The sequence below is a fragment of the Lissotriton helveticus genome, chromosome 8 (assembly GCF_964261635.1).
Source record: "Lissotriton helveticus chromosome 8, aLisHel1.1, whole genome shotgun sequence".
Taxonomy (NCBI): domain Eukaryota; kingdom Metazoa; phylum Chordata; class Amphibia; order Caudata; family Salamandridae; genus Lissotriton; species Lissotriton helveticus.
In genome coordinates, this window is record NC_136069.1 from 1,702,942,813 (window position 1) to 1,702,968,662 (window position 25,850).

Below are 25,850 nucleotides of genomic sequence, written 5' to 3' on the forward strand. Positions count from 1 at the left end.
CAGTGCAGCAGCAGAGAGCACTGCAAGCTTCCCTCACACACATACAGGTACAGAAGAGACAGCAGTGCAGGCCGCCAGTAGATGCAGTGCAGCAGCAGAGAGCACTGCAAGCTTCCCTCACACACAGAACAGGGACAGAAGAGACGGCAGTGCAGGCCTCCAGTAGATGCAGTGCAGCAGCAGAGAGCACTGCAAGCTTCCCTCACACATAGAACAGGTACAGAAGAGACAGCAGTGCAAGCCTCCAGTAGGTGCAGTGCAGCATCAGAGGGAACTGCAAGCTTCCCTCAAACACAGAACAGGTACAGAAGAGACGGCAGTGCAGGCCTACAGTAGATGCAGTGCATCAGCAGAGAGCACTCCAAGCTTCCCTCACACACAGAAGAAGTACAGAAGAGACAGCAGTGCAGGGCTCCACGAGGTGCAGTGCAGCAGCAGAGAGCACTGCAAGCTTCCCTCACACACAGAACAGGTACAGGAGAGACCGCAGTGCAGGTCTCCTGCACACTCTACAGTATATGCAGTGCTGAAAGCATCACAAGGTCTCTGCCGTCTTCCATGGCTCGTACTGTCACTGTATGACAGGTTGGGTGGTGGCCGTGCGCTCTGACATACATATGTCTTGCAACAGGTGACATTGAATGGCAGGTGTGGTGGTGGTGATCACTGTGCCATACATATGCCCCATAACAGGTGGCATTTAATGACAATGTGCATGATGGGTGGGGCATGGTGAGGTCACCACTGTTCCCCCTTTTCCTTCTATCTAGCCAAACTCCTTAGGTCTTCCTGGTATTAGGAACTCTGGGATGAGGAATTTGGGAGTACAGAGAGAGGCAGGAACTGGAAAGGATTTGTAATCTCCACTCTCTTAACTACCACTGCAAATTGGACCTCCCACACCCATGACATCCTGTGCCATTGTATACACCTTGATTGAAGTAACAAGATGCACCCTGGGATGATAAAACAGGGTCTTCTGATGAAAGGTACGAACTGGGTTAGGGAATGACCCTAAAAAAAGTTTCGCAGTGATGAAAACTGTACTTGAAAAGCTGAAATCCAGTAAGAGAATGTACTGGGATCACACAGATTGCCAAAATGGGAGGACCCTATGTGTAAGAAGGCTGACATAAACCCCCTTTCTAATGACTAAGTAATTAAATAAAGGAGCATACTGGAATTCTTGAGACACTTTTCATATTTAATCTAAATTAATCTAACCCTAATTGAGCAGTAAAAGAAGAGAAGCTGCTGTGGTTCACCATGATTGTTTATTATTGACTCAACGTTTGTACACAATCAGTCATTTTACACAAGCTCCTCCTCTAACTCACAAAAGACAACTGACAAGCTTCATGTTCACGCAACGGTGGCGAGGCCGATGTAGTTGGCGGCTCTGTCGAAAACGACGTAGTACTGCCTGATGAAGACGTCTCCCAGGATCCAGACTCCATCAGTCTCTTGGAAGTTGCTGCTGCAGTAGTTCTGGGGAGGACAGGAAGAGATATGAATGTAAAGATTTAGATTGTAATATAGGGACTGATTATGAGTTCCAATGTTCTAATATAGCCTTAGAGCACACCGTAGTGGACTCTACTGGCCATTAAAGGTCTTCTCCACCGTAAAAGGCCCGAGCTGAAGGCGAGGGTCTTTAACAAGGGAGCGGGACTTTAATGGCTGGTAGAGCACGCTACGGAGGGCGCTAAGGCTATTAGAACATTCTGCCCCTACAGGGCAGAATGCTCTACTTTGTAAAACAAAGGCCTCACGGAGCCCCAGGGTGTTGAAATTCCCCGGGTTCTGTGAGGCCTTGGTAAAACATTTGAATGTTGATGCTCTGGGCTTCTACCTTCCATTAGAAGCCCTGAGCACTTCATTGTTTTCAATGGAGCTCAAAATATTCCAATGATCTAATAGTATTTATGCCCCCCATATTTTCTAACATAAAATGAATTCAGATATTCTTAAAACCTGAGTCGGGTCAAGTGATGAGTCTCATAGCTTTAGATAAACCTCTCAGAGGCAATCAACAATTCTGGTGAGAGAGGTTGAATTAAGAGGGAATGAAAAGAGGTCTCCAAGGGTCACCCTACTTTGGCGCCCAATCTTCTGATGCATAGTCCCTTCTGACTAGGACCAGAAGCAGCGGGAGGTCTGACTCTTCAGGAGGGGGTGGGTGGGAAGCATCACATTATTGTAGAAGAAGTGGGAAATGGGCCTTCTGCCTATCTTATAAGGCACCTCAAATTCAGGCTTCATTAGTGCTATCCTTAGGAAGGCAGAGTTTTTTAGATTTTAAGGCTCTGTGCTAGCACCCGAAAGACACACAGAGGTTGTTTATGCTCCTTACCTGGTCGATGTAGGCGCTGGCCGGCACCGGGTACCCAATGCCATTGATAGTGAAGACGATGTCAGGCAGGGAGCTTATGGAATTGCAGTTCACCACATACTAAGGAGCATAGAAGGAGAAAAGAATACATGAAAGAACATGTGTTTTGAGAACATGATCCAGACATTGCTGTGCATTTGATGGATTACAGAATGAAGATATGAAACGTGGGATTATCGGCAAGGTTGTTTGAGAGATCAGCGAGTAACATGAGATGAGAAGAACAGAAATTATCCAATGGAATAACCTAAGATGCAGGTGATTGACTGATCCTGAGTATTCAGCTTCAGACAACATGATCTTGTAGTGATGGACGAGGTCCTGGAATGATCACCCCTCTGTACCCGATCTCTTACCTCGCCATTTGAACTCTGAGAAGCTCCAATCGCATTCTGGACGTTTGAGATCCCGGGAGACAGACCAGCAATCAGGGACGTTCCGGTGTCGACGATGGCCTGGCATCCTCCGTTGCAGGCGATAACATTCCCGTTCATGGAGATACTGGAGACAGAGGTGGAAGAGGAATTGGATTGCAGCTAAGATACCACAAAATCAATTTAACTATTCATCTTTGAATACAAATCTTGAAGAAAAAGTACAGGTTTAACACTTTTAGTGGTATTTATGAGATTTTGTTGTCTCTCTAGCCAGCACACGGTGTCCATCAAAACCTTTTCATATAGCAACTGCAGATGGTGCATCTAGGAAACCAAACCACGTTAGCAGATCCAGCAAGCCATGCGAAGGCTGCCTGAGGGATCTGTCATAACTCACGTTATCACTGAGGATAAATCTCCACAACAGGAGACCATCCTCAGGGACAGCATCAATAGTGTGCCAAAAGTGCTTGGAGCTGTATCCCTGAATGATTTGGACATGTAAAGACAATTTTTGCCAGGGGCCATCATGATTTAGAAAGCAGAGTGAGACAGAAAGCTTCCTCATGAAAATTGGGTGGAAACTCTGGTGCAAATCGTCACCATCCTCAGGTCTGAAAAAGTGAGGGACATATTTATGGGGATTTGGCGTAAGGCAGCGCAACAAGCCATCTTGCTGCGCTGCCCTACGTCAAAGTGAAAGTGCAGGCATGCACTGTATTTATCTAATACAGTGCATTCCTGTCCATTCCCCCTGCACTGGTACTGTTTCAGCAGCCTAGCACCAATGCAGAAATGGTGCAATGGTGCCAGTGTTGTCAACAGGATTGTTTTGTGCAGGAAGGGGCACCTTCGTGCACAACAACAATCAAAGGTAGCTTTTTGCTCTTAAAAAGAGGAAAAAAGAAGAGAAATTAGGTTAATTACCTCCCCTGGAAGGGCGTAAGGTTTTTGCGCATCCACTTTTTTACATGGTCTTGCATATCTGGAGAAGTGTCAAAATCTATGGGTGTTGTGTGGGGACACCAATCGCAATGCCCATGAAATGCCTCCCTAGGGCAGAGTCAGGCAACCCAGTGATTTGCGCTGCCTTGCCTCACTCCATATCTATGAGGCATTTGCTTTGTGCGGCTTCCTTGAAATTATTTTGTGGTTTGTCCTACCGGAGCATTACAAAAAGCTATGCTACAGCGGTACAAGCGGCTCAGAAGTGTGCCCCTGAGTTTCCACTAGGGCAGCTGGCAGTTATTCCACAATCGGAAAGCAATTTCAGTGAGGGGAACAAGAGGAGGCGGCAAGGCATCTGCCTATATTTGTCAGATGTTCCACTAAGGCCCTTCTCCAAATGAGGCCCTACATATTATAACCAACTGTGTTAACTATTACAGCATCGCGTGTGTGCTACTTGTGTGGAGCATGTAGATGTTGTGCACGGAGGTTAATGTATTCACATCCCCGGTAAAGTCATATAGTTACCAGTGGTCTGATTTACAAATGTACCTTTAGAAAGGTCAGAAACGTGTTACTAAAGGGAAACATCCTTTACCACGCAACTTTTACCACGCAGTGGCTTTACAACGCAGGTTTTACAACGAAAACCATTACAACGCATTGCACTGGGGGGCGCTCTAGGATAGGAAATAGTTTTAATTTACTATCCAACACCTTCCCTACTATCCACAGGGACTGGAGTTGGAATAGTAAATTAAACTATTCACTATCCAGCACCCCCCAAAGCAATGCGTTGCAATGGCTTGCGTTGTAAAACTTGCGTTGTAACAGCATGCGTGGTAAAAGCATGCGTTGTAACAACATACATCCGTTACTAAATGTCTATTTTTTTAGAAATTAAAAAGAAAAAAGATCCTCATCTCCCCACTCCCCCAAGTGAATGTGCCGGGTCTGGCTGCAGTGGGCCTATGGGTATCTAGCATTTGTTGTTTCTTACTGTGCGTCTAGCCAGGCTCAAACTCTCCCTTGAGTCCTCAATCCTCATACATTGATAATTTGTGGAAATTTCCAAGGATTTTATTGAAACTGGCACTGGGTTTGGTGTCAATTTCAGTGGGGCAGAGAGGTGGTGCTCAGGGGCCCGCTCATCACTTCCTCCTCTGCACCAATAGCAGAAGAGCTAACATTTGTTAACAGCCGGGTGGGTTTGTGTGCTTTGGTTCTCTCCCTAACCATAGATCACTGATCTATTGAGTTGCTGACTGCCGCCTGTCTGCAACTGACCGTCCCTACACCTGACCAGTCCTGTGTTACACCTGACCTGTTGTTTGTTGCACCTACCTCTCCAGGGTGATCTGCCAGTAGGTCTCAGCGGAGAGAGGGATCCAGTTCAAGGTTCCAGTGTAGTAGGAAGTTTCGTAGCCACCAAAGATCACCACACTCCCGCTGGCTCCATTCCTGTGATCACAAAGAAGAGAAAAATGAACATCAAATGATGAGGGTACACACATGAGAGGCTTCGCATATGCAGCAGTATGTGGTATTGTCTTCTGAGTGGAAAACTCTTCTCCGTCTATTTCAATCCGCACCACTTCGGAGTGGGCGACCTTCACACCTGGGCATAGTCAGGAGGACGCCCAATGTTGAGGTGGCTCTCAGGTTGACAACCAATGTCTAACCTGCTGGAAGTGTACATTCTACTCATTCTAAGCTGTCAGGTTGTCAACTTGTCCTGTTGTGCAGTAAAACATCAACTTTTGAGTCTGAGCAGCCACAAAGTAAAGGGTGCATTTGGACAGTTGGTCTGGCAGTGTGGCCGGGCTGGTGCTGAATCTATTGGACTGTGGAGTCACGCTTAGTCATTCTGTATGCTACAATACATTTTATTCGCTTTGCAAATACGACAGTAAGATATGGCACATCAACCACAGAACAGTGGAACATTATCTCCCAATTCCCACCTACACGTCATCCCCCCGCCCGCATCCCATCTCGTAACAGTTTGTAGTATCTTCTCCAAAGATAAAGCCCAGGCGTCCCTACCACTTTGTAGGTGACGCGTGTCATGCGAGTCACGTGAGTGGGCATAGAGAAGAACAATACTGCACAGTTGTTTCCTCCTTTGTTACCTCCATTACTATACTCCACCATCATTCTATGAAAGTTACCATTTTTGAATATCTTGTATAAAATATACTTACCTGAAGAATCTTATAATCATGTGCCAACATCAACCATCCATTCTGACCTACAAACTCAACTTAATGAAGTCTTAACCTGTTTACCAAAAAACAACTGGTATATAAAGCCCTTGCTATGGAGGTTCTGTCCATTGGATGTTTGGGTTTAGATCGTACATGGTCAGCAGAACCTTCAGGTCACAGGACGAAGCATGGCTGGCGAGACTTGCACGTGCTACCCTTTGGAATAAAATGTTGTGTGTGAGGGGAGAAAAGTGCAGGAACACTCCTCTGCTGGATATGAAAAATACATAGCCTTATTTACAAGAAACGACGCATTGTTTCCCCATGACAGCGATGGGTCAACATTTCTTTCGCCTGCATGAAAAATATTTACTACACCATGGATGCACCAGTTTTACAATACGGAGGTCTGTGGCGCAAGGTCGCAAAGATGCATCAGAAATGCGGACGTATCCGTGGGAAGTTATGCTGCAAGGCATTTGGCCCAAAAGTGGTGCATTGCTGTAGTTGGTCATAAAAGAAGGCGATGCGTCAGTTTTAGCTTACGCAAGTGTCCTACTATATGGGGATCAATGTAATAGAGTGTCAAAAGGTAAAAAACTCACCTTGCATTGGGCCTGGATGTCACGCATACAAGTGGGCATAGTCTACTTATTTGGGAAACATCCTTTACAACGCAACTTTTACCACGCAGTGCTTTTACATTGCAACTTTTACAACGCAAACCATTACAACGCATTGCGCTGGGGGGCGCTCTAGGATAGGGAATAGATTTAATTTACTATCCAACACCTTCCCTAGTGTCCACGGGGACTGGAGTTGGAATAGTAAATTAAACTATTCACTATCCAGCACCCCAAAGCGCTATGCGTTGTAAAGGTTTGCGTTGTAATACTTGCGTTGTAACAGCATGCGTGGTAAAAGCATGCATTGTAACGTCATACATCCTACTTATTTGTACCACTGGTCCTACCAGGTGTGTGACATAAGTCATTAATGACGTGTAAAGTGTGATTTACTGTGTTCCCTTCCATATGTGTGCACTTACATTACGTCTCACTTTCATATATTAATTCTATTGCGACACAGCCAATTCATGGGTAGTAAAAAATGTGCATCCTGACGAAAAGTGACGCATCTCCCTAGATGTGCCACTTTGAAAATATGGAGAAAAAAAATGCTGCTGCGAAAAAAAATAATTACGCATCGGTAGCGCAAGCTCCTTGTAAATATGTCCTACAATGTCTTTCCTTGAGTGTTTTGCTAGATTAGGATCTTTTCCGTGCCCGAGCTTGAACTTGTCAATTCTCATTTACTTGCAACATGTGGACCTGGACCCCCTTGTGTTTTTGGAGCTCCTTGCAAATGCTGGGTATCTTATCCTGATATGACCCTCACGACAGGATGTCCATGTCCCCCCAACGCGGATGCTCCATCTGGTCACCAGGCACCAGACCTTCTCATAAGTCGCCCCCAGGTCACCTCTAGTTCCTTCTTTCGTTCCACATGAGCTCCAGTCAGATGTAGTCAAGTTGGTTGAGGCGAGGACCGAAGTGACCCAACCGGAGCATCCGGCCTCTTCCTTGAGTATCGACAACACCTACTCATGCGCGCCTTAAGGAGACTCTGAGCTGTCCAGCTGCACATCACTGTAAAGGAAACCCAAACTGCTGGTTCCCTCTCAGTCCAGTTGTTGTTTTCGACAGCTGGTGTCTGTACGTGTGGTCATGATTAGCAGAAGGCACCAGACATGAATTACATAATTGTATTTATGTATTTAAAACATTTGTAATGTGCTACCAACTGCCATGTGGAAAATTCAGAGCACACAGAAGTAAGGGCATGTTTGGCGCAAGAATGGCCCAAAGTCGACAAGGGGACCATAGTTCCAAGTCGATAATAGACCCATAAAAGCATTGAAAGATGGATATGCTTTGAGTATATAGCAGATAGGAGCCTGGGTGTCAGGGTAAACCAAGTGCTTCATTTGAGACAGTGGATTCCGATGCTCGTGACATCCAGGACCAATGCAAGGTGAGTTTCAGTCTAAGGATACTTGGTGAGGGGCTCCTATGGAAGTTACCTTGATAAGAAAGGTGTGGCTGGCAAATCTTTCATATCAGAACTGATGATGTTAAGAATCTGTTATTGACAGAGGTGTGATTCCAGATGGTTCATAAAATCATATGAGCACATCTGGAACAGAGAACGCACCAGTTGCCACCGCAGACCTCAACACACTCGCTGAAGATCAGGGGATTCACGAAGCGGTCTTTCTAACCCTTCTCTGGCATTGCGGCACCGTCCACACTGGATCACCGCCACTTAGATGCTTCCTTTGACACACACCAATCTAATTCTCCGCAGGATCACCATCACTTAGGTGCCTCCTCTGATACACCCCATTTTAATTTGATCGTAGAGCCACCAACTCCTTATTTATTTGACCAGCTGGGTCGGAATTTTCACCGCCGGAGTGATCTATAAGATTCTACACATATGAAGTACAGCCCTGAAGAAGTCACTGGATATTTCCCATTGTGACGAAACACGTGTTGGCTGGTTCATTTTTTGTGCAGGATCCTTTCCTTCACATACTTAGGGGTCATAGGGGGTTTCCCCTACCTATAAGCACCATACGCACTAGATACCCAGCCTACTACACACGGAAGCAGCAGGGCACCATTACTTCCTAGACCACCAACACCCCACACCAAAGAAATAACTCCAGATGGTTGGTAGGGAACAAACGACCAGTCAGTTATTTCAGAATGCAGTCATTCATCGCCTTTGAATGAAGGCAAAGAGTTGTAAACCTTACCCTTTCCTGTGGTGGGAGACAATATTGAGATTTGAATGCATTCTCACAAACCCCCTTTATCTGCAGACAGAAAGAAGGTCTCTATCGAAGATCACTTCCAGGTTGGCTTTTGATTTAGCAGGTTGGTGGGATCCCACACCATCAGGAGGGCTAAGGGGTTCAAAAGATGACCGAAGAAAGCAAATTATTAAGTTTGTCCTAGTAAGGCATAGTTGGCTGCGTTCCAATCACTGGTGAAAATGAGAGAGACGATGAGGTAGATTGTGAACATTTTCAGGGTGGTCCTCAACCATTAGCTGGGTGTCATCTGCATGCTTGGGGTATCCAATCATATAGGAATCCATATAGCTGCTAAAGGGGGTGTATAAGCCTTAAGTAAGATGGGGTACAGAGCAGAACCGTGAGGAGCGCTAAGATAGATGTTGTGTGTGTCTCGAAGTAAAGATCCCCATTTTATTTGATGTGTGCAGTTACGTAGGGTCAAAAGTGCACCCTATGGACTAAGTCCCGCCCACTTGTTTGTCAGTCATGGTGACTGCCATCACAGCAGGAGGAGCCTCAGCATGCTACCTTCAGGCCAGGATTGTCTACTACGAGTCCTCCTTCTAGTTGTGTGACCATTCCTGACTACAAACGCTCTGAGTAACTACTAGGTTACTGATACTCCTACTGGTACCATTCGTGTTAGTAGCACTACAGCTCATACTACTCAAATTGCAAACCCATAACATATGTTGCTGCTGCTATCAGTAATACTAGTTCTAGTATATATTAGTGTTATTGTAGTGTATGTGCTAATGCATGCAGCATCCCAGAAAGCACCTGTTATGAGGTGTATTCCCCTGCTTTTCCCCTCACCTTGTTGTCCTACCTATTACCACCCCCCATAACCCGCTATGGTTCCTTCCATTGTCCTGCTGCGAGCAGTTCCCTCTGTTACCAACATTCCATGGTCAGGTGGTGACAGTTCCCTCAGCTGTTAGCTGCAGTGTTTGTTGGAGGCTGTGAGACTAATAAGCAGGAGTTCACTCACGATGCTTTGACGTCTCTTTTCAACATTTTGGCGATGATTTGCTGCTGGTCGGGTACAGCTCAGCCAGCCTCCTCCCCAAATCCTTTCTTCAGCGCTGCTACCTGTAGTCCCAGTCCTGACTGTTTGTGTGAGCCGCTACTTACAGTGTTGAGGTAACACAGTCCTAAGGTGAGGAGTCGAGTGGTGGGCAAAGTCGAGTCAAGTGTGTGTCATCTGCCTAACCGACTCCTGGGACTGCGTACTGTGTCCCACTTCGTCATGTTCACCTGCTCTTCCACTTCTAATTTACATAAATCATTGGAGCCTTAAGAGGGAGCTTCCGATCCAATTTTGATCATCACAATGACGGGCACAGCTTGGACAAGTTTTTACACGCTATTACGAACTCCGATCTATTTTGCTTGTCTACTCTGCAACTTTACGGAAGCTGGAAAGACACTTTGGGCAAAAAGTGAATGTGGTCTTAGCGATACATAAATTCTTTTTCAGGGTGCAAGAAAAAACAGAAAAAGTTACATCCTACGTAACTATGTCACTTATGTGACTTTGACGCCTTAGGTGATTCTCTTATTAGAGATCAGCTCGTACGCTGCACTAATAACACAACAATCCAAGAGACGTTGCTGACTGGGAACCCTGACTTAAAAGTTGCTGTGGAAATAGCTAAAGGTATCAAACATACAGCTGAGTGTATTAGAGAAATGAAGCATTCTAATGGGAATGAAACAATGCAGGTGGTGAAAAGTAAAGTTGTTGAGAAGGAGAGTTTCTCAAGCAAAACATTTGGTAAACCCTCTAGCAGCAAGTTTTTAGAAGATAGGAGGGGTGAAAGACTAAGGTGTTGCAGTTGTGGTAATTGCAATCATTCAGCACACAGCCCAAGTTGTCCTGCTCGATCCACAGTCTGTAGGAAGTGTAATAAAAGAGGACACTTTGCAAAAATGCATGTTCAGATAGGAAAAATGTTCATGCAATCAATGAGGTTGCTGAGGGAACCAACAGTATGTATAATTTCAAAATTGAAAAAAAACTTTGCGCAAGGGTGTGGACTACCCTAAATGCATTATTTCACTTGATGACATTAAATTTAATGAGTTTGTAGATTTGTGCTCTCCATATACATTAGTTGATTACGAAATGTTTAAGGAAATGTTTCTTGGTAGGTATTACATGATGAATCCACCTGATATAGATCTACAAAGTTATAATAAGGATCCCATTCCTCTGGTGTGTGTGTTCTGTATGCAAATTAAAGTTAAGCAACGTTTGAGACAAGGGAAAGTTTACCTTACGAGAAATGGATCCTGTTTGTTGGGATGGCCTCACCAGAAAGAGTTAGGCATTAGACTTGATCCTAACAGAGTATAACCTGTGTTTGCTGTAGAAGGGAGTAAACTGGAGCTCAATTCTATTTGTGATGAGTTCCCTGAGGTGTTCTGTGATGATCTGGGTCATTTAAAAGGCTTCCAGCACAGAATTAGAGTAAGATACAACACAGTCCCTGTAATTCATTAAGTGCCACCCATTCCCAACCTCATGCAAGCTCCGTTGAGGGAAGAGTTGGCAGGTTAAATTCACTGAGCATTATTGAACCCGTTAAAAGCTCTTTGTGGCTTGCTCCGATTGTAGTTGCTCAGAAATCTGGGGGAAGGGGTTTGCGTCTCTGTGTGGACCTGAGGGATCTGAATACAAACATTTGGGTAGACAGGTTCCCCCCCGCCCTCGCATCAATAAAATGATCAGTATGATGGGTAAGGCAGAGATTTTCAGTGTGATCGACCTATCGTCTGCCTACCATCAAATTGGATTATAAATGATTCTAGGTACATTACATTGTTTATTACCCCTTTTGGTGCGTACAGATTTCTCTGTGTGCCATTCGGCTTAGCTTCAGCTGCTGCTGTCTTTTAGTGTGTCTTGCAGAGCATTTTGGGAAAAATTGATAACATCCTTTGTTTCAAGGATGACATCCTTATTCATAGGGTTTCAGTACAACAACATGCAGCCACTTTGAGAACTGTACTTGAGGCTCTCATAGAGGCTGGCTTCACAATAAGTAAGGATAAGTGCAAAATCGGTGAAGATTCTGTAGACTACTTGGGACATACCATCTCAAAGAATGGAGTTAAGATGAATTTAGATTTGATCATAGCTGTGAGAGATGCTCCTTCCCCAAAGAATAAAGACAAGTTAAGTTCCTTTTTGGGGTTGACATAATATATGAATAAGTTTGTCAGGAATTTTGCAGATGTTACATCACCTTTAAGGAGTTTATAAAAGAAAATTACCCCTTTTATTTGGGAGGAGATTTGTCAAAGTTCTTTTGAGGCAATCAAGGAGGACATTGCAAATGCTCCCTCTCTGAGCTGTTTGGTATAGAGCGCAAAACAATTTTGACCTCAGATGCTAGCGGTGTTGGCGTGGGTGCGGCGTTGTCGCAAGTAGTAGATGGTAAGGAAGTGATTGTAGCCTGTGGGTCTAGAGCTTTGAAGGAAGATGGGTGCAATTACTCTACAGTTGAAAGAGAAGCTCTGGCTTGTTCTTGGGCTTTTTACCATTTAAATTGTTTTCTAAGAGATCTTCCTTTTGTGGAACACACTGACCACAAGCAATTGATGTAAATGTTCTCAATCAAAGGGAGGGTTGCCATGACCCCCAGGATATCCAAATTGCTCTTAGGTCTGGAAGGATTCAATTTCACTATAGATTATGTGCCTGGTAACAGGAACTGGGTTGCAGATTGTCTTTCACGGCTACCCTGGATTGAGGGAAAGCCGGTGAGTGATGCCATGTCTGATAGTGATGAGATTGTGGCTGCAGTGGAAATTCCAGGAATTTCTGAGGAAGAGTGGGAATTGGAGATGGGTGGTGATGAGACCTTGGTACTAGTCAAAAGCAAGATCATTCATGGTTGTCCCGTTAAACCTGGTACATTTAGCGATAAACTTAAGGATTAGTGGGTTGTGCATCATGAATTAAGCATTACAATTGTCTTAATGTCAAGAAAACCTGCTGATCAGGCTTTCCAAAGCATACTGTAGTCCTATCATACCACTCCCAACTTAGTTACCAATGTCTCACCGTTCCTGGCGCTAAAAGGAAGACTACCCAGAACCAAGTGTCACCTAACTGTTTGGGTGGAGGAGAGCCCAGATGGGTGGATAGGGACGAGATGAATGGACTTAGAGAGCTCCACCAGCTTAATTACAAAGAGAAGTATGACTCAAAGTATGGTGCTGTAGAGTGCAGGTGGAAAGTGTGAGACACTCTCCTGGTCAAATTACCAGTGTCTCATCAAGGAGGGGGAAGCAAGTATTCTGAGCCCATGAAAGTGGTCAAGGTGGGCGGGAATGTGGTTACACTGGATGACTGCTGCACATGGAGTGTGGACTTATTATCTGAATCTCATCCCTTCTTAATCGAGAACAGTCTGGAGGTGTGTTCAAGGGGTGATACCGGATCAAAATATGGTCAGAGGAGCATCAGACCACATAGAGTTCCGCAGTAGCACAGAGATTATGTTCCATACTGATCTATAGTTCTGTTGTTGTTATGGAAATATTGTATTGTACTAGGGTGTGAGATATGGTGTTTATCACTTTCAGAACTACTGTAATATTTGAATGTATTCGCATTTGGTTAGTCCTGGTTCTTCTTTTTCTTACTATGGATATTTCTTTGGTACAGACTTTACTCCTGGTTTTCTTTGGTTCCTAAGGGGGAGATGTGTTGTAAGCTGAATTCCCCTGCTTTTCCCCTCACCATGCTCTCCTATCTTTCCCACCCCCTAACCCTCTATGGTTCCTTCCCCTTTCCTGCTGCAAGCTTTTCCGGCTGTCACCAACATTCTATGGTCAGTTGGTGACGATTTCCTCAGCTGTTCGCTGCGGTGTTTGTTCGAGGCTGTGACACTAATAAACAGGAGTTTACTCATGAGGCTTTGATGTCTCTTTTCAACAGTACCCTTAACACTGACATTATTAGTACTTCTATTTCAACCTCCAGAAACACTACTCCTACCTCTTGGTTACAGCTTTGAATCCTGCCAGGTTCACTTAGCCTTTCATCTGACTGAGATTGATAGGTTGAGTACCACTGGCTTGGTTAGCAATAAACACCTGGTGATTCAGGACAAGATAATCAATTTATACAAATACTCCTTTTATGTCCTCTCGCTCAACCATAGACGGACGATGGTCCAGGTCCTTATAACATCAAAACTGGACTACGCTAACGTCCTATACTTAGGCCTTCCGGATTGCCACCTGCATAAACTCTAGGTTAAACAAAACATGGCTGCCTGAGCTATCCTTATGTTGGGTCCTAGAGAACGGATCTCCCTTTATATAAATAATTTACACTGGCTGCCTATTCACAATAGAATTCACTTTAAGGCCCTTGTGTTGGCCTTTAAAGCGCTTCATGGCACAGGAGCCCCATACATCAGGAAGTGGGCGTCTTTTTTTCTGTTTGTAGAAATTTAAGATCTTCTCAACTACATCTGATGAGGGTGCCTAGGTTTGTCCGCTTACACAGAGGCGGCCCCTCCTTTCAAGTACAAGCGGTTCGTCTCTGGAACGGGCTGCCTACTACACTCAGACAATTGGATGATGTAGGTCTCCTCAGAAAAGAACTCAAAACGTGGTTATTCCTTGATTAATCCATCTAGAGAGTCTACCTTGTAATGTTTTTGCACGCTCAGCTTAGCACCGGGACACTATCGAGTAGCAGTGCGCTTTATAAATAATTAAATAACATAACATGTGGTTGCCCCATCATATGTTGGGTAGGGCGTGTGACGAGAACCTGACTTACGGGCTCAGGTAGACGGAGAAGAGGTTTGCAGAGAGCAGCCCTTGACTCCACATGTTGTCAAAGACAGGGGTGGCATTATCTTCGGAAAGGCTTGGAAAGGCCAGTCCCAGGATGCCATCGAACTGTGTCTGAGAGAAGAAATCTGCTTCTGTGTAGGCCAAGCCGAAGACCTGGCTGGTGATGGTGAGGCCTCCAACCTACGAGGAGAAGGAAAGAGATGGTCAGGGTCATGAAGCAAAGACCAGCTGTGAAAGTCCTTAGGACACATCTGTCCTAGCTTAGGGTGCTGCCCCTGGTCCTCCTACCTCCACATTGTCGTATCCCAGGACTCCGGTCATGCTTCCGGTGCCGTACCCAATGGACAGGCTGGTGCTGGTGGACTGGAAGGTGGAAGAGCTGGAAGGGCTGAACCTGTTGTGATTGGCTGTGGGTTTAAAAAGGCATCATTAGCACAGAATCATCAGAAGGGTCTCCTCCAGGACAGGCTGAAGCTGCTCAACCCTGGCATCTGCCCTTTGAGGCTACACACTCTGCCTATAAGTGTGCCTGTTGACTTGTGTTTCTCTTAGTAATTACGACGGTAGTATTTATAATTGATAAAAGAAAATAAAAAAAATCACAGTTATCAGTTTTGGTCCTTCAGAGTGTTGATTATTTCGAAGGAGCATCGCATGAACTTGTAATATGAGCTCTTCTTCTGTCGCTCATCCTGGCCCACCTTGGCTGTCCTTCTCTGACTTGCATTTCCACCACACATTGGCCCGGATATGTATTTGGCACAGTCCAGATGCAATTTTGGGATTTACAAAACCACACAAAGCCCGATTTGAATTGCTCTGCGTGGCTTTCTATAAAGCAATAATCCATTTCACCCACCCATGGATTTTGATGCCAACCCATATTTACAAAGACTTGCAAACATGGGTTCGCACCAAAATGGTGAAGCTCCCCAAGCCTGGTGTCTCGAGGAGAAATATCTCCCTGTTACCTCCTATTTGCATTCTGCAGCACACATACACAGAGGAATACGCCTCAAAGGAAAGTTTTTGTGCAGGGAGGTATTTTAGCCCAGATGTTTCCATCTATCTAGCAGAGGTAGGCAGCATAATTGGATAGAACTATTTTTTTTAATTTAACATCTCTAATTTGACAAAGAGATCATTCTAAAGTTCTTTCAATATTGCAGAAAACTCATATGCTTCTCTTGTGACTTCTTTACTCTCAACACAGGATACTACCCCAGAGACTATAAGTATTTAGATTTAGGGGCTAAAAAAAGTGAACACTAACACAAAGAAATATTGGCAGTCAATACACATGGTACTGGAGCGACAATACCAGCTCAAGTCTCTCATAAATACTTGAAGCTGAAATACCAGGTTTTACAATGAAATTGGGAATCTTTACAACTTTGATACAGTCACTGTTTCCCAGATGTGCCATCAAGTTGATGTAAGTCTAAAGGGTGGAAACATCTGTCACACCAATATAATCACCCTATAAAAATCTATAAACTAATTTCTAGACCCTCAAAGTCATAGTTATATTCAAACGGAGTCTCATATAGACCGAAAGACCTCCACTGGGGACATCATGGCCTGGGAAGAGTTTCACCTCTCATCGTTTCGATAGAGAAGAGGTAACCAGAGCTCTTTCTGGGCAGAGTCCATGCCAGTCAGTGTTACCAGGGAAATGAAGACTACCGACAAACCATGTCAGGTCATAGATAGATAGAGGCTCCCAATTTGTTTAACTGTCTACAAATAAAGTTGGCTTTGCGCTCCACATTAGCCTGGGATGCCTGGCTTACAGCCAATTAAATTCAGGACCTAGCTTAGATCTTGACAGATAAACCATCAGCCAAAAACAAATCCCATAGGAAATAATGGGATTTATATTTTGGCAGACGAGATATCCCTCACCATTGTGACGGAGTAAAACATCCACCAAGATCTAAATCAGGCCCTAAGTCTTCAGGGGCTACCTTGGTATATGTATTTCCTTTGTCTTGCTGGATGCCAAGTCTCCAAAGACTTAGAAAGAAGCTCCTGTGGATGGCTGAGACCTCAGATGATACTTACAGCAGGCCGAGCTGGTGCAATACACAGATGGGACCCAGAGGTTCGAAGAGCCGCTGTCGAAGATCACGATGAAGTTTTGGGGTGGAGTCCCAATGGAGATAGTCCCGTAATAAGACATCTAATGGGTATTGGAAGGGATTTAAAATTATGTTTGGCAGTGTTGGTCACATAAACAGCTTTATTCTTGTGTAATAAATAATTTATGTAAGAGTGCACATGAATCAAATGCCTGTCATATTACGACCACACCAGAAATGCTGGGCACATGTCTCTAGTGATTGGTCAGGGCCGCGACAAACATCCCTGTGCACAACACATGCACACAAACCAGAGGTCACAGACCATTGCACAGACTCCTCACTGCTCTATTGTCTGTCATGCATAATCTCTTGGTGGTCAGTGTGTACATAACTCAACCCCAGCAGCCAGCAGCTCACCCTGAATCACTCAGGAACCGCTCTTCTACCTGGTGACAGGTATGCGTCGGCCACTGCTGACAAACCTTTATCTCATCAACACCTCAGAGGATGGCTCCACACTTACATCCTACAGATTCACCATTCTCCGCAGCCAGTGGATCATCACATATCATTGCCTGTTAACAGCTGATTTTAGTCACATGTTCTGGTCTTGTACGGGGCTGGGGTCCTACAGGGAGGATGTGGGGGCGTGTCTAAATCATGCAACAGGACGGGCGATAAAAGCAGAGATAGGGACTTGTTTATTACTTTGGTTCCCACATACCCCCAGCACTAAGATTACTAGTAAGTTCTATGATATAGGGTTGATAATGGCGAAAAGGGAGCTTACCACGCACTGGAAGTCGAAAACAGGGCCTAATTATTTGAGATAGAGAGCGAGTTTCCTAAACTGGGCAGGGAGTGAAGGGACACTTCGCTTGCAACTAGCTAGGCGCACTGCTAATGAAAAAGCATTGGAGGCTGCAAGGGCTTGGGGAGCTTTGGTGGCAGAACTCCAAATTCCTACCAGGGAAGATGAGGAGGAGGAAGAGGGTGTGGAGCCAGATCAAGGGGAGAGAGTGAGAGGGGTGAGCCTATAAGAAACACAACGAGGAATGGAGTACCAAATAGCAATGAGAGGGGGGCCGTTCTGCATATTCCCAGGTTTAGTGGTGTTAGTGGGATACTTCGAAGACACATGGAACATACACGTTATCAATGGGATTTCCCGGTTGTCTTTTACTTTCTTTTCCCCTGTTTGATGGGATGGGAGACAGGACGAACCATTAGCTACAGAATTGGGCTGGTTAAGCGGGGCACACTGACAGGGGGTGGGGGTAGAGGGGTGGGGGATTAGGAATGTTGGGATAGACGCCAGTTAAGTGAATTTGAATGGCATACACAGTGCTGGCTGGGTCATCTGCGTAATGGCCGTAAAAGAGGTGAATAATTGGTATGTCATGCATGCTACAAGAAACAATAAAAAATCCTTTAAAAGAAATCATTGCCTGTTAACACATCACCCCATGCAATGTATAGAGCGCTGAATGTTCCGATGGAAATGTGAAAACGCGCACAGGGGAGGTATGTGTCACTCACATCCATGTAGTTGGTCATCGGCTCACTGGCCACTTGAGCAGCCAACTCTGGGAAGTATTTGCTGCCCGGATTAATTTTGTGGGTCTTCAGAAACTCATCCAGTAGGCCCTTCTCTCTCAGCCGATCCCTCAAGGATTTCCCTTTTATCAGGGGGACCCTATTGAATGAGAGGGAAAAGAAAGAAACTCATGAGTAGGAAAAGGAAGACACAAACATTAATTCAATGAGAAGGCTGCAGGTTGGTTTTAATTGAAATAGTGAACCATTGTGGACCCCCATATGAGAAGAGCTACCTACTTGTAATATGGAATTACAAAATGTATCTAGTAGTAAGGAATAAAGGCAAGTTGTGTCTAAGGTTCATCTTTAGAAAATGAACTAGCCTCAGGAGCAGCACCCTCAGAAGCGTAGCATCATATTCTGCACTAACTCAAATTTCAATCTATTTTCAACATCACCCACTTAACAGCCATTTGTCTGGACACCTCGGTCAGCTTCAGCATCTAGACTCACACTTTCCAAGAGATGACCTCAGAGATGAACAATAACTGTCTACTTCTAAACCACAGTGAGCTCACACTCCTGATTCTTACTGTGCCCTATCCTTTTATACCTGATACACAACCTGATGTACAATGTAAAATCATATTCAATTCTTGAGCACTTACTCAAAATTTGCTTGAGTACCAATGGAACGAAGTTCCAGTTATACATTACTCTTTCCCCAATATCATCTTAATAGTAAAAAGCGCATTAGCTACATTGAGGGTTGGCTATGCTTCTCCCCTTATGTAGGACAACATTGCTTTTCACATTGACTTAAACCATGGTTGTCCTCTTGTGGTGTATCAAAGGATGGTTGACTTTTTTTATATGTTTAACACACTTTATCTAACTCTGACTCACTCATTTACTCACTTATAACAACTGAACTAGTTTTGGATATACCCCTACCTATACAGTTATGCTTGGTATTAAAAGTAAAATGTACTATATATTAATAATCATCAAAGTAAGAAATACAAATTGATGCAGTGATCAAACATGACCTGAGGCTGACCATGAAGAGGGATTTAAATGTGGTTGAAACACATGGATCAATATGATTGTGCATGGAGTTGTTCTATGGCATCCACCCCACTTAGGGAATCAACTTGCACTAACCACAGGAAAATAGCACAAATGCAGTATATCTGTACTGCTTATCTGTCGTGTGTTTACAGTTTGCTAATTTGTCAAATCAATTTTCAGTGCCACACATTTTCTGAAAACGGAAAACCTGTGACAAAGCCACCCTGTTCAATGAAACTGAGACATAAACATATCATGTCTCACTCTTGTTTGTAGCAATTGGGGTTGTCAGAGAAATAAAGGTCCAACACCCGAATGTTTTGCCATAACTGTATTAATGCTTGACACAGGCATGCTCTGTTACCTACAGTGCACAAGTTTAAGTCCAAGCGAGGCAGACTTGATGATCCATCGTTTTATGGTCACAAAATGTTCTATTTCTTTCTGTTGCTTTCTGTCAGGTATGGGGTTGCTTCCTTGGGCCACTTAAACAGGAAGTCTGAAGTGGGATATCCTTGTTGCTGCTTGTTCCTGAGGCTTTGACACAGTCTGTTACTGTTACCCAAGCTCACCTGGATGACAGAACCTTTGCCACCCTGGGATCATCTTCCAATAAGGTCCAGAGGAAGGGCAGTGGGTCAATCAATATGAGCGAAACATTATCCACAATAAAATTCATGTTGGGATCTGCCTATCACCTATTCTCTCAGGGAAGGGGTCCATAGTGACAGCAAATAGAATCAGAAAGAGTGGGACCCAGCCTGGTTACTTGCAAGATCAAAAGGGGAAGGGAATGGCTTCCATTAGCCTGTTCCTGTCCCATCGGCTTGCAACACCCCACCATGGCCTAACCAGAACACCTAGTACTGATCCGAAAGGTCTTAAGTGTTTCTCCTAGGTAGCTTCCATTCACCAGATGAAACGTTTACTCAATATGCAACAAAATTAGGGGATCACTGACAAACTATATAATACAAAAATATAGAATACTAAAAATATCGAAGTAAAAACATAGAAAGCAAAAATATCAAAGTCCTATCTACAAACAGGTAAGTATAAAAATATCAAAAAAACATATATAGTTAGTCAAAATATCGAATTTTTTATAATGTCTTGAAAGTAATTTAAAATTAATGAAATAACTATAATTAACTAAAACATACTTAAAGTATTAAATAATTAATTGAAGTACAAAAAATAAACATACATTTTAATATTTTAACACATATCTAAATATATATATTAGCCTGTTTGTTGTTTTGTTTGTGTTGACATTCATGTGTGATGCCTTTTTCATATCATCGCCAAAGTGTACCTTGTTCATGATGTCTGATCGATTGGGTCAATGATTTCAGGGAGCACTGGCCTCAGCTCAGCCACTAATAGACCAATAACATTTTGTTGCATCAAGACTAAGGAATGAGATTGATTGGTTGGTATGAACTGGAAAAACAATCTTTCCCCGGAGTAGGGATGAACCAAGAGGAATGTTTCCAAATGGGATGTTCCAAGGACAGAGTCAGATAAAGGACTCGAGAGGTTGTGTCAGGATCAGGGCCTGGGAGAAAGTTTTATGAAAGAAGGTGACAACTTCATAGCTGCAGAGCGTTGCCCGTTTTCAGGTGATAAAATCTGGAAATGATTCTTTGCAACAAAGTAGGGCATCCCAGATCAGTCTGGTGTAAGCTTATGTACATTTGTGTCTTTTAAGTACAACTGGACCATGTGTTCACACGCAGCTTCGTTTGTATAAAGGCTCAAATAGAAATTACTTAAGGCGCTAGCAACTAAGTGTTATGATCCTGAATATTCTTCCCACCACTGGCCAGTATTTCAAGTGTGTTTTCACTCACTCGCTTCATCTTATGCCTCCAGGCAGTCATCCATCCAGCTTTGTTGCCCAGCTTGTACAATCGTTGTTTAGCGTAGAAAATGCTGTTTACCTCTTTGTCCATATCCAAGTCTCTCACTTATTCCCTCAGAGTGATCATTCTGCATCTCAGATTAAGCACACCCTCCTTTTAATTATTTCCCCTATTTCCCTTAGTGTGGATTCTAGGTGTGCCCTGACAGGTTGTCAGCGATATTTATCGCTAATGACATGCAAAGTGGGCGTACCCAAACTGTTAGCGACTGAAAGCACTAAGGAAACCTCAAACTACAGCCTTCGACATATCCCATAGACTTCCATCATCCTCATCCCCTGGTCATTCTCTTTTATGATGTTAGTAGTTCATACAGTGACCTTGTCTCACACAGCTGGACCACTGAGAAGCATTTGTTATGGCACCATCTCTTCTGCTTAGTTTATTATGTGTTAGTTTCAAACAATGTGGGTGGTCTGAGATGAGGATGTGTCCAATTTCAGCTCGTATTATTATGTTTATCAAAGAGGAACTTGTTAAAAAGTGATCTAGTCAGGTGTAAGTTCTATACATTCATAAGTAGGTGTAATTTACCCCCTTCGCATACATTTGGCAGCATGTCTATACTAATGACACTGAAAAGAACCTTTTTTAATGTCATTGCCCATCATTCCCTCACTCTGTATCTTAGTGCACTCTATCCTTCACCCCATCGACAACTACACTGACGTCCCTCCCAGTTGTTGTGTCAGCTGCTGCTATCAAAATACCATCCAGTCTGGTGGTTCTGAGGAACTGAGGCCTCAGCATCAGGGTTGTGCTGTTAGTTCACTACTCATAATATCTTAATCTGTAGCCCATGCCTGAAAGTGTGCAGCAGCGCCCAGAAACCCTTTCAGGGTGATTTGTCACGCTTGACAAGTAACAATAATAATAATAATAAATAATATTAATTTAAAGTTTGTCAGATGGAGAAGTGTCACAGGGACAGAGGAGGACATTACCTATGCCATCCTGAGGGTACTTTGTCTTCAATATGTAGAGATGACCGTTGGCCCTGCGGTCATCTCTTCACCAAGTTGGAGATTGATTTTTAAAAACAAAAAAACAAATGACCCCCAAACCATGGTGTAGTGGTCATTATTGTATTTTTCCTGTCCCTCACCAGAAAGTCTATGAACAATGTGGATGCCTACGTTGTCAGTGGTGAGAAACAGAAGACAAACACCCATAGACGTCATGAGGAAGGAGTCCTGCAAAACAGATGTGTTTCAGGAGATCTTTGCTTAACTACTGAAAATTGGGATGGATTGGGGAGAAGAGAGTGAGTGTATCTCCTAGTTTGCCTCTAGGCAGTGGCTGCTTGGGAACAGGTTTATCTCTTCAGCTGCTTCGGTGGCCGTGTCTCAGAGGGGGTGCAGCTGTTTCTCAGGGGGGAATGTGACTCTCTCTCGGTGGGGGTGTGGCTATGTCTCACTGGAGGTGCAGCTGTGTCTCAGTAGGGGTGTGGCTGTGTCTCACTGGGGGTCCAGCTGTTTCTTGGTGGGGGTGGAGGTGTGTCTCGGGGGTGCGGCTGTGTCTAAGTAGGGGTGAGGCTGTATCTCAGGGGGGTGGGCTGTGTCTCAGTGGCAATGTGGTTGTGTCTAGTGGAGGTGCAGCTGTATCTCGGTGGGGGTGCGGCTGTGTCTCAGGGGTGGCTTTGTCTCGGGGGAAAGCTGTGTCTCAGGGGGGTGCAGCTGTTTTGGTGGATTGGGCTTTGGAGCACCAGGGTGACTCGGACCCCATTGGAGGCCCCTGGGTCCCCAAACCTGACCTTCCTCCCCCCTTCCAGCCAACCACCATGGAAGGATGACAATTCTCTGCTTTGCTGCTGCCACTGCTGTAAATTATTGTTTATTATTTGGGGGTTTACTCTTTGAAATAGTGTATTGTTTGTTTATTATTCTTTCACAGCTCTGTATTCTCACTCTATTCGGCACATGTGCTGTGCTAGCTGTCATCTTATTGCACATGGGGTTTGCTGAGACTGCCAGAGGCGGTACACAGTGGCCTACAACATTGGTTTACTATAATTTATGTTTATGGTTTATTGTGTAGCTTTATTTGATTTGATTTTATTTTATACATTTATAAAGCGTGGGCTGTCACTCCGGAAGGAGTATCCTGGCACTGGGCGGCACAAAGTCAAGAAGGAACAGGGGGGGACTCTATATAAGGGATAGGCAGAATTCGACTGAAGGTCCAAAAATCCAAGTTTTCAGCGCCTTCCTAAACTGTGTTTCTGTTTTCAACAACCTCAGGTGTTTTGGTATGAGATTACAGACTTTAGTTCCTAATGAGGCTACAGTTTTTCCTCCCTTAGTTTTATACCTAAAGCAGGGGGGTTTGAGGCGGTTTGCCGATGAGGATCTGAGAGTCTTGGCCTTGGTGTAGGGGGCACATCTAGCTGAGAGGTACATTGGGCCAGATTTAAGGATGCTCTGAAGGTGATTAAGAGTATCTTGAATAAGATTCTCTTATGCAGTGGAAGCCAATGGAGGGTTTTAAGAGCTGCTGATGAGGAGGACCTACGTGGTAATTTCAGGACTAGGTGAGCCGCCGCGTGTTTTACTACCTGTTGTCTCTTCAGTATTGTTTATTTGCTCCCGCTAGGAGGCTGTTACGTTAATCTAGACGCGAAAGGATCAGTGCTACCGCAACGGTCTTCCTTGCAGAAAGAGGGATGAAATCGAAGAATTTTTCTAGTGTCTTGATTATATTAAAAAAACTACCTGCCACCGTCAAGATGTGTGGTCGGAAGGAGAGTGAGGTGTTAAATTGCACTCCCAAGTTTTTTGCTACTTCAACAGTATTTCCGGCCACCACACACTTTGCTAGAAGATATTGTCCTTTCCTATCAGGAAGATCTCGGTTTTGTCTGTATTGCACATGAAATGGCTGGCCTGGGCGTAGTTCACTGAATTTTGCTACGCAGAACTCCTCGAAGTTACAAAAAAAAACAGCAAAGTTCCGTCAGTGGCTGAGTGCAGTGCAAACTTCAGTTTGTGCTGGTATTTCTGCAGCTCGGGTAGAAATTCTACCCAAGCGGCATCTTGCACTCGCATACTTACAGTTCGTGATCGCAAACTTACTATTCGCGATTGCGAGCAGGGAAAAAACTTTGCTGCACATCGTCAAGCGCAGTTTTGCGCACACCGCGAGCACCGCAGGGTGCAGAAAACTCCTCAAACTCCACGAACGGAGCGAGGTTCACCGCCCAGGCCTACCCTTCATCCACTGGATGACCTCAGTTAGACATAGTTTGAAATTGAGTTCTGCGTTGGTGGAGTCTTTGTCCAGGGATTAGATAAATTGTGTGTCTTCTGCGCAGGTCATTACTTCAATATCCATGAATGGGCCATGTATATGTTGAATAACAGCGTGCTGAGATATGTGCCCTGTGGTACACCTTATGTGATGTGAAGTATGGCAGAGAGGAATGTTCCAAGAGCCACTGCTTGCCTACGATTGGTAAGAATAGATCTATTCCAGGCCAGTACAGTGTTTGAGATGCCACTGGACTATAGCCTTGCAAGGAGAATGCTGTGTGAGTTGGTATCAAATGCGGCAGACAGGTCGAACAAAATCAAGACTGCCTTCCTGCCTTTGTCAGCCAGAGATTTTAGTGTGCCAGATATTTCCAGAAGAGCATGTGGTCCTTACCTTTGTGCTGTTCCTGTGCGTGCCAATCTGTGGTTTTCTATTCTGTGCAATTACTGAATAAAACCAAGGGTCATATGTACAAGCCCCTATCGCCACAGGAATGTCACTTTTTGTGATGTTCCTGCGGCAATAAACCCTTCAAAATATTTACAAGGCGATGTTAAACCAATCAACGTAACTTAACGCTGTCTCGTAAATAAGGCACCCTTTCAGGCTATACTTAGCATGAAAGGGGAGGGCAATGGGTGTTGTGGTGGGCACTCCGCCGCAACACCCTTTGATTTTAAAGCTGCCCCATATTTACAAGAGTGGTGTAAATATGGGGCAGTGCCAAAATCAAGACCAAAAATAACCTGGTCTTAACATGGCAAAACAAGGAGAAATTATTAATATTTCCTCATTTTTGCTGTTTTTCTGTGTGCTGCATTCTGCAGCACACTTAGAAACAGCAAATTGCCATGAATGATTGTTTATGTGCCGGAACATGTCTCTTCCTGCACATAAACAATCACTTAAACAAGCATTTGCAATTCAATCGTTCTCGCCTTTGGGACCTTATATGTATTTAGCTTTGCAGCCCATTAGCCTGGGTGCTGAAACATCTACTGTTCATTAACATGGAGGAAAAGTAAGCATCAAACTGCATGACACGCCAGGTATGGGAACACATGGAGAGAAATATTGCCTCTCAGCAGGAAATTATATAGTCCAACCTCAGTTTTTAATAAAAAAACAAGGCCTTTGGGGGTCATATCACTGAAAATAGAAGATTTGAAACCAATAATATTGTCCACGGGTGCTCATGGCAGACAATTTCTATGGACTGTGATTCTGGTATTTTCCTAACCTCTGCTGGTCAATTTCTATCAAATAAGTTAAATAGAGGCAAATGCCAGAAAAATTAAAAAAAGAAAGTCTATCAGCAGAAAGCAATTCTGGTATTTTACTGACATCTACTGGTCGTTTTCTATCAAGACAG

The 25,850-nt window shown here is 44.2% G+C and overlaps 1 protein-coding gene across 1 annotated transcript in view; it reads right to left on the minus strand.

The window, feature by feature from the left end:
* Window positions 1–1,255: 1,255 nt before the first annotated feature.
* Window positions 1,256–25,850, minus strand: part of LOC144773637 (pepsin A-like) — a 31,492-nt gene continuing 6,897 nt past the window's right edge. Inside the window, exons 2-9 of the mRNA XM_078658784.1 lie at window positions 18,234–18,390; window positions 16,675–16,792; window positions 14,899–15,017; window positions 14,594–14,790; window positions 5,062–5,178; window positions 2,749–2,893; window positions 2,354–2,452; window positions 1,256–1,488 (exon numbers count right to left, since the gene is read on the minus strand). Coding sequence (XP_078514910.1) covers window positions 1,363–1,488; window positions 2,354–2,452; window positions 2,749–2,893; window positions 5,062–5,178; window positions 14,594–14,790; window positions 14,899–15,017; window positions 16,675–16,792; window positions 18,234–18,390 — 1,078 coding nt within the window. The 3' untranslated portion in view covers window positions 1,256–1,362. The remainder of the gene's footprint in view (window positions 1,489–2,353; window positions 2,453–2,748; window positions 2,894–5,061; window positions 5,179–14,593; window positions 14,791–14,898; window positions 15,018–16,674; window positions 16,793–18,233; window positions 18,391–25,850) is intronic.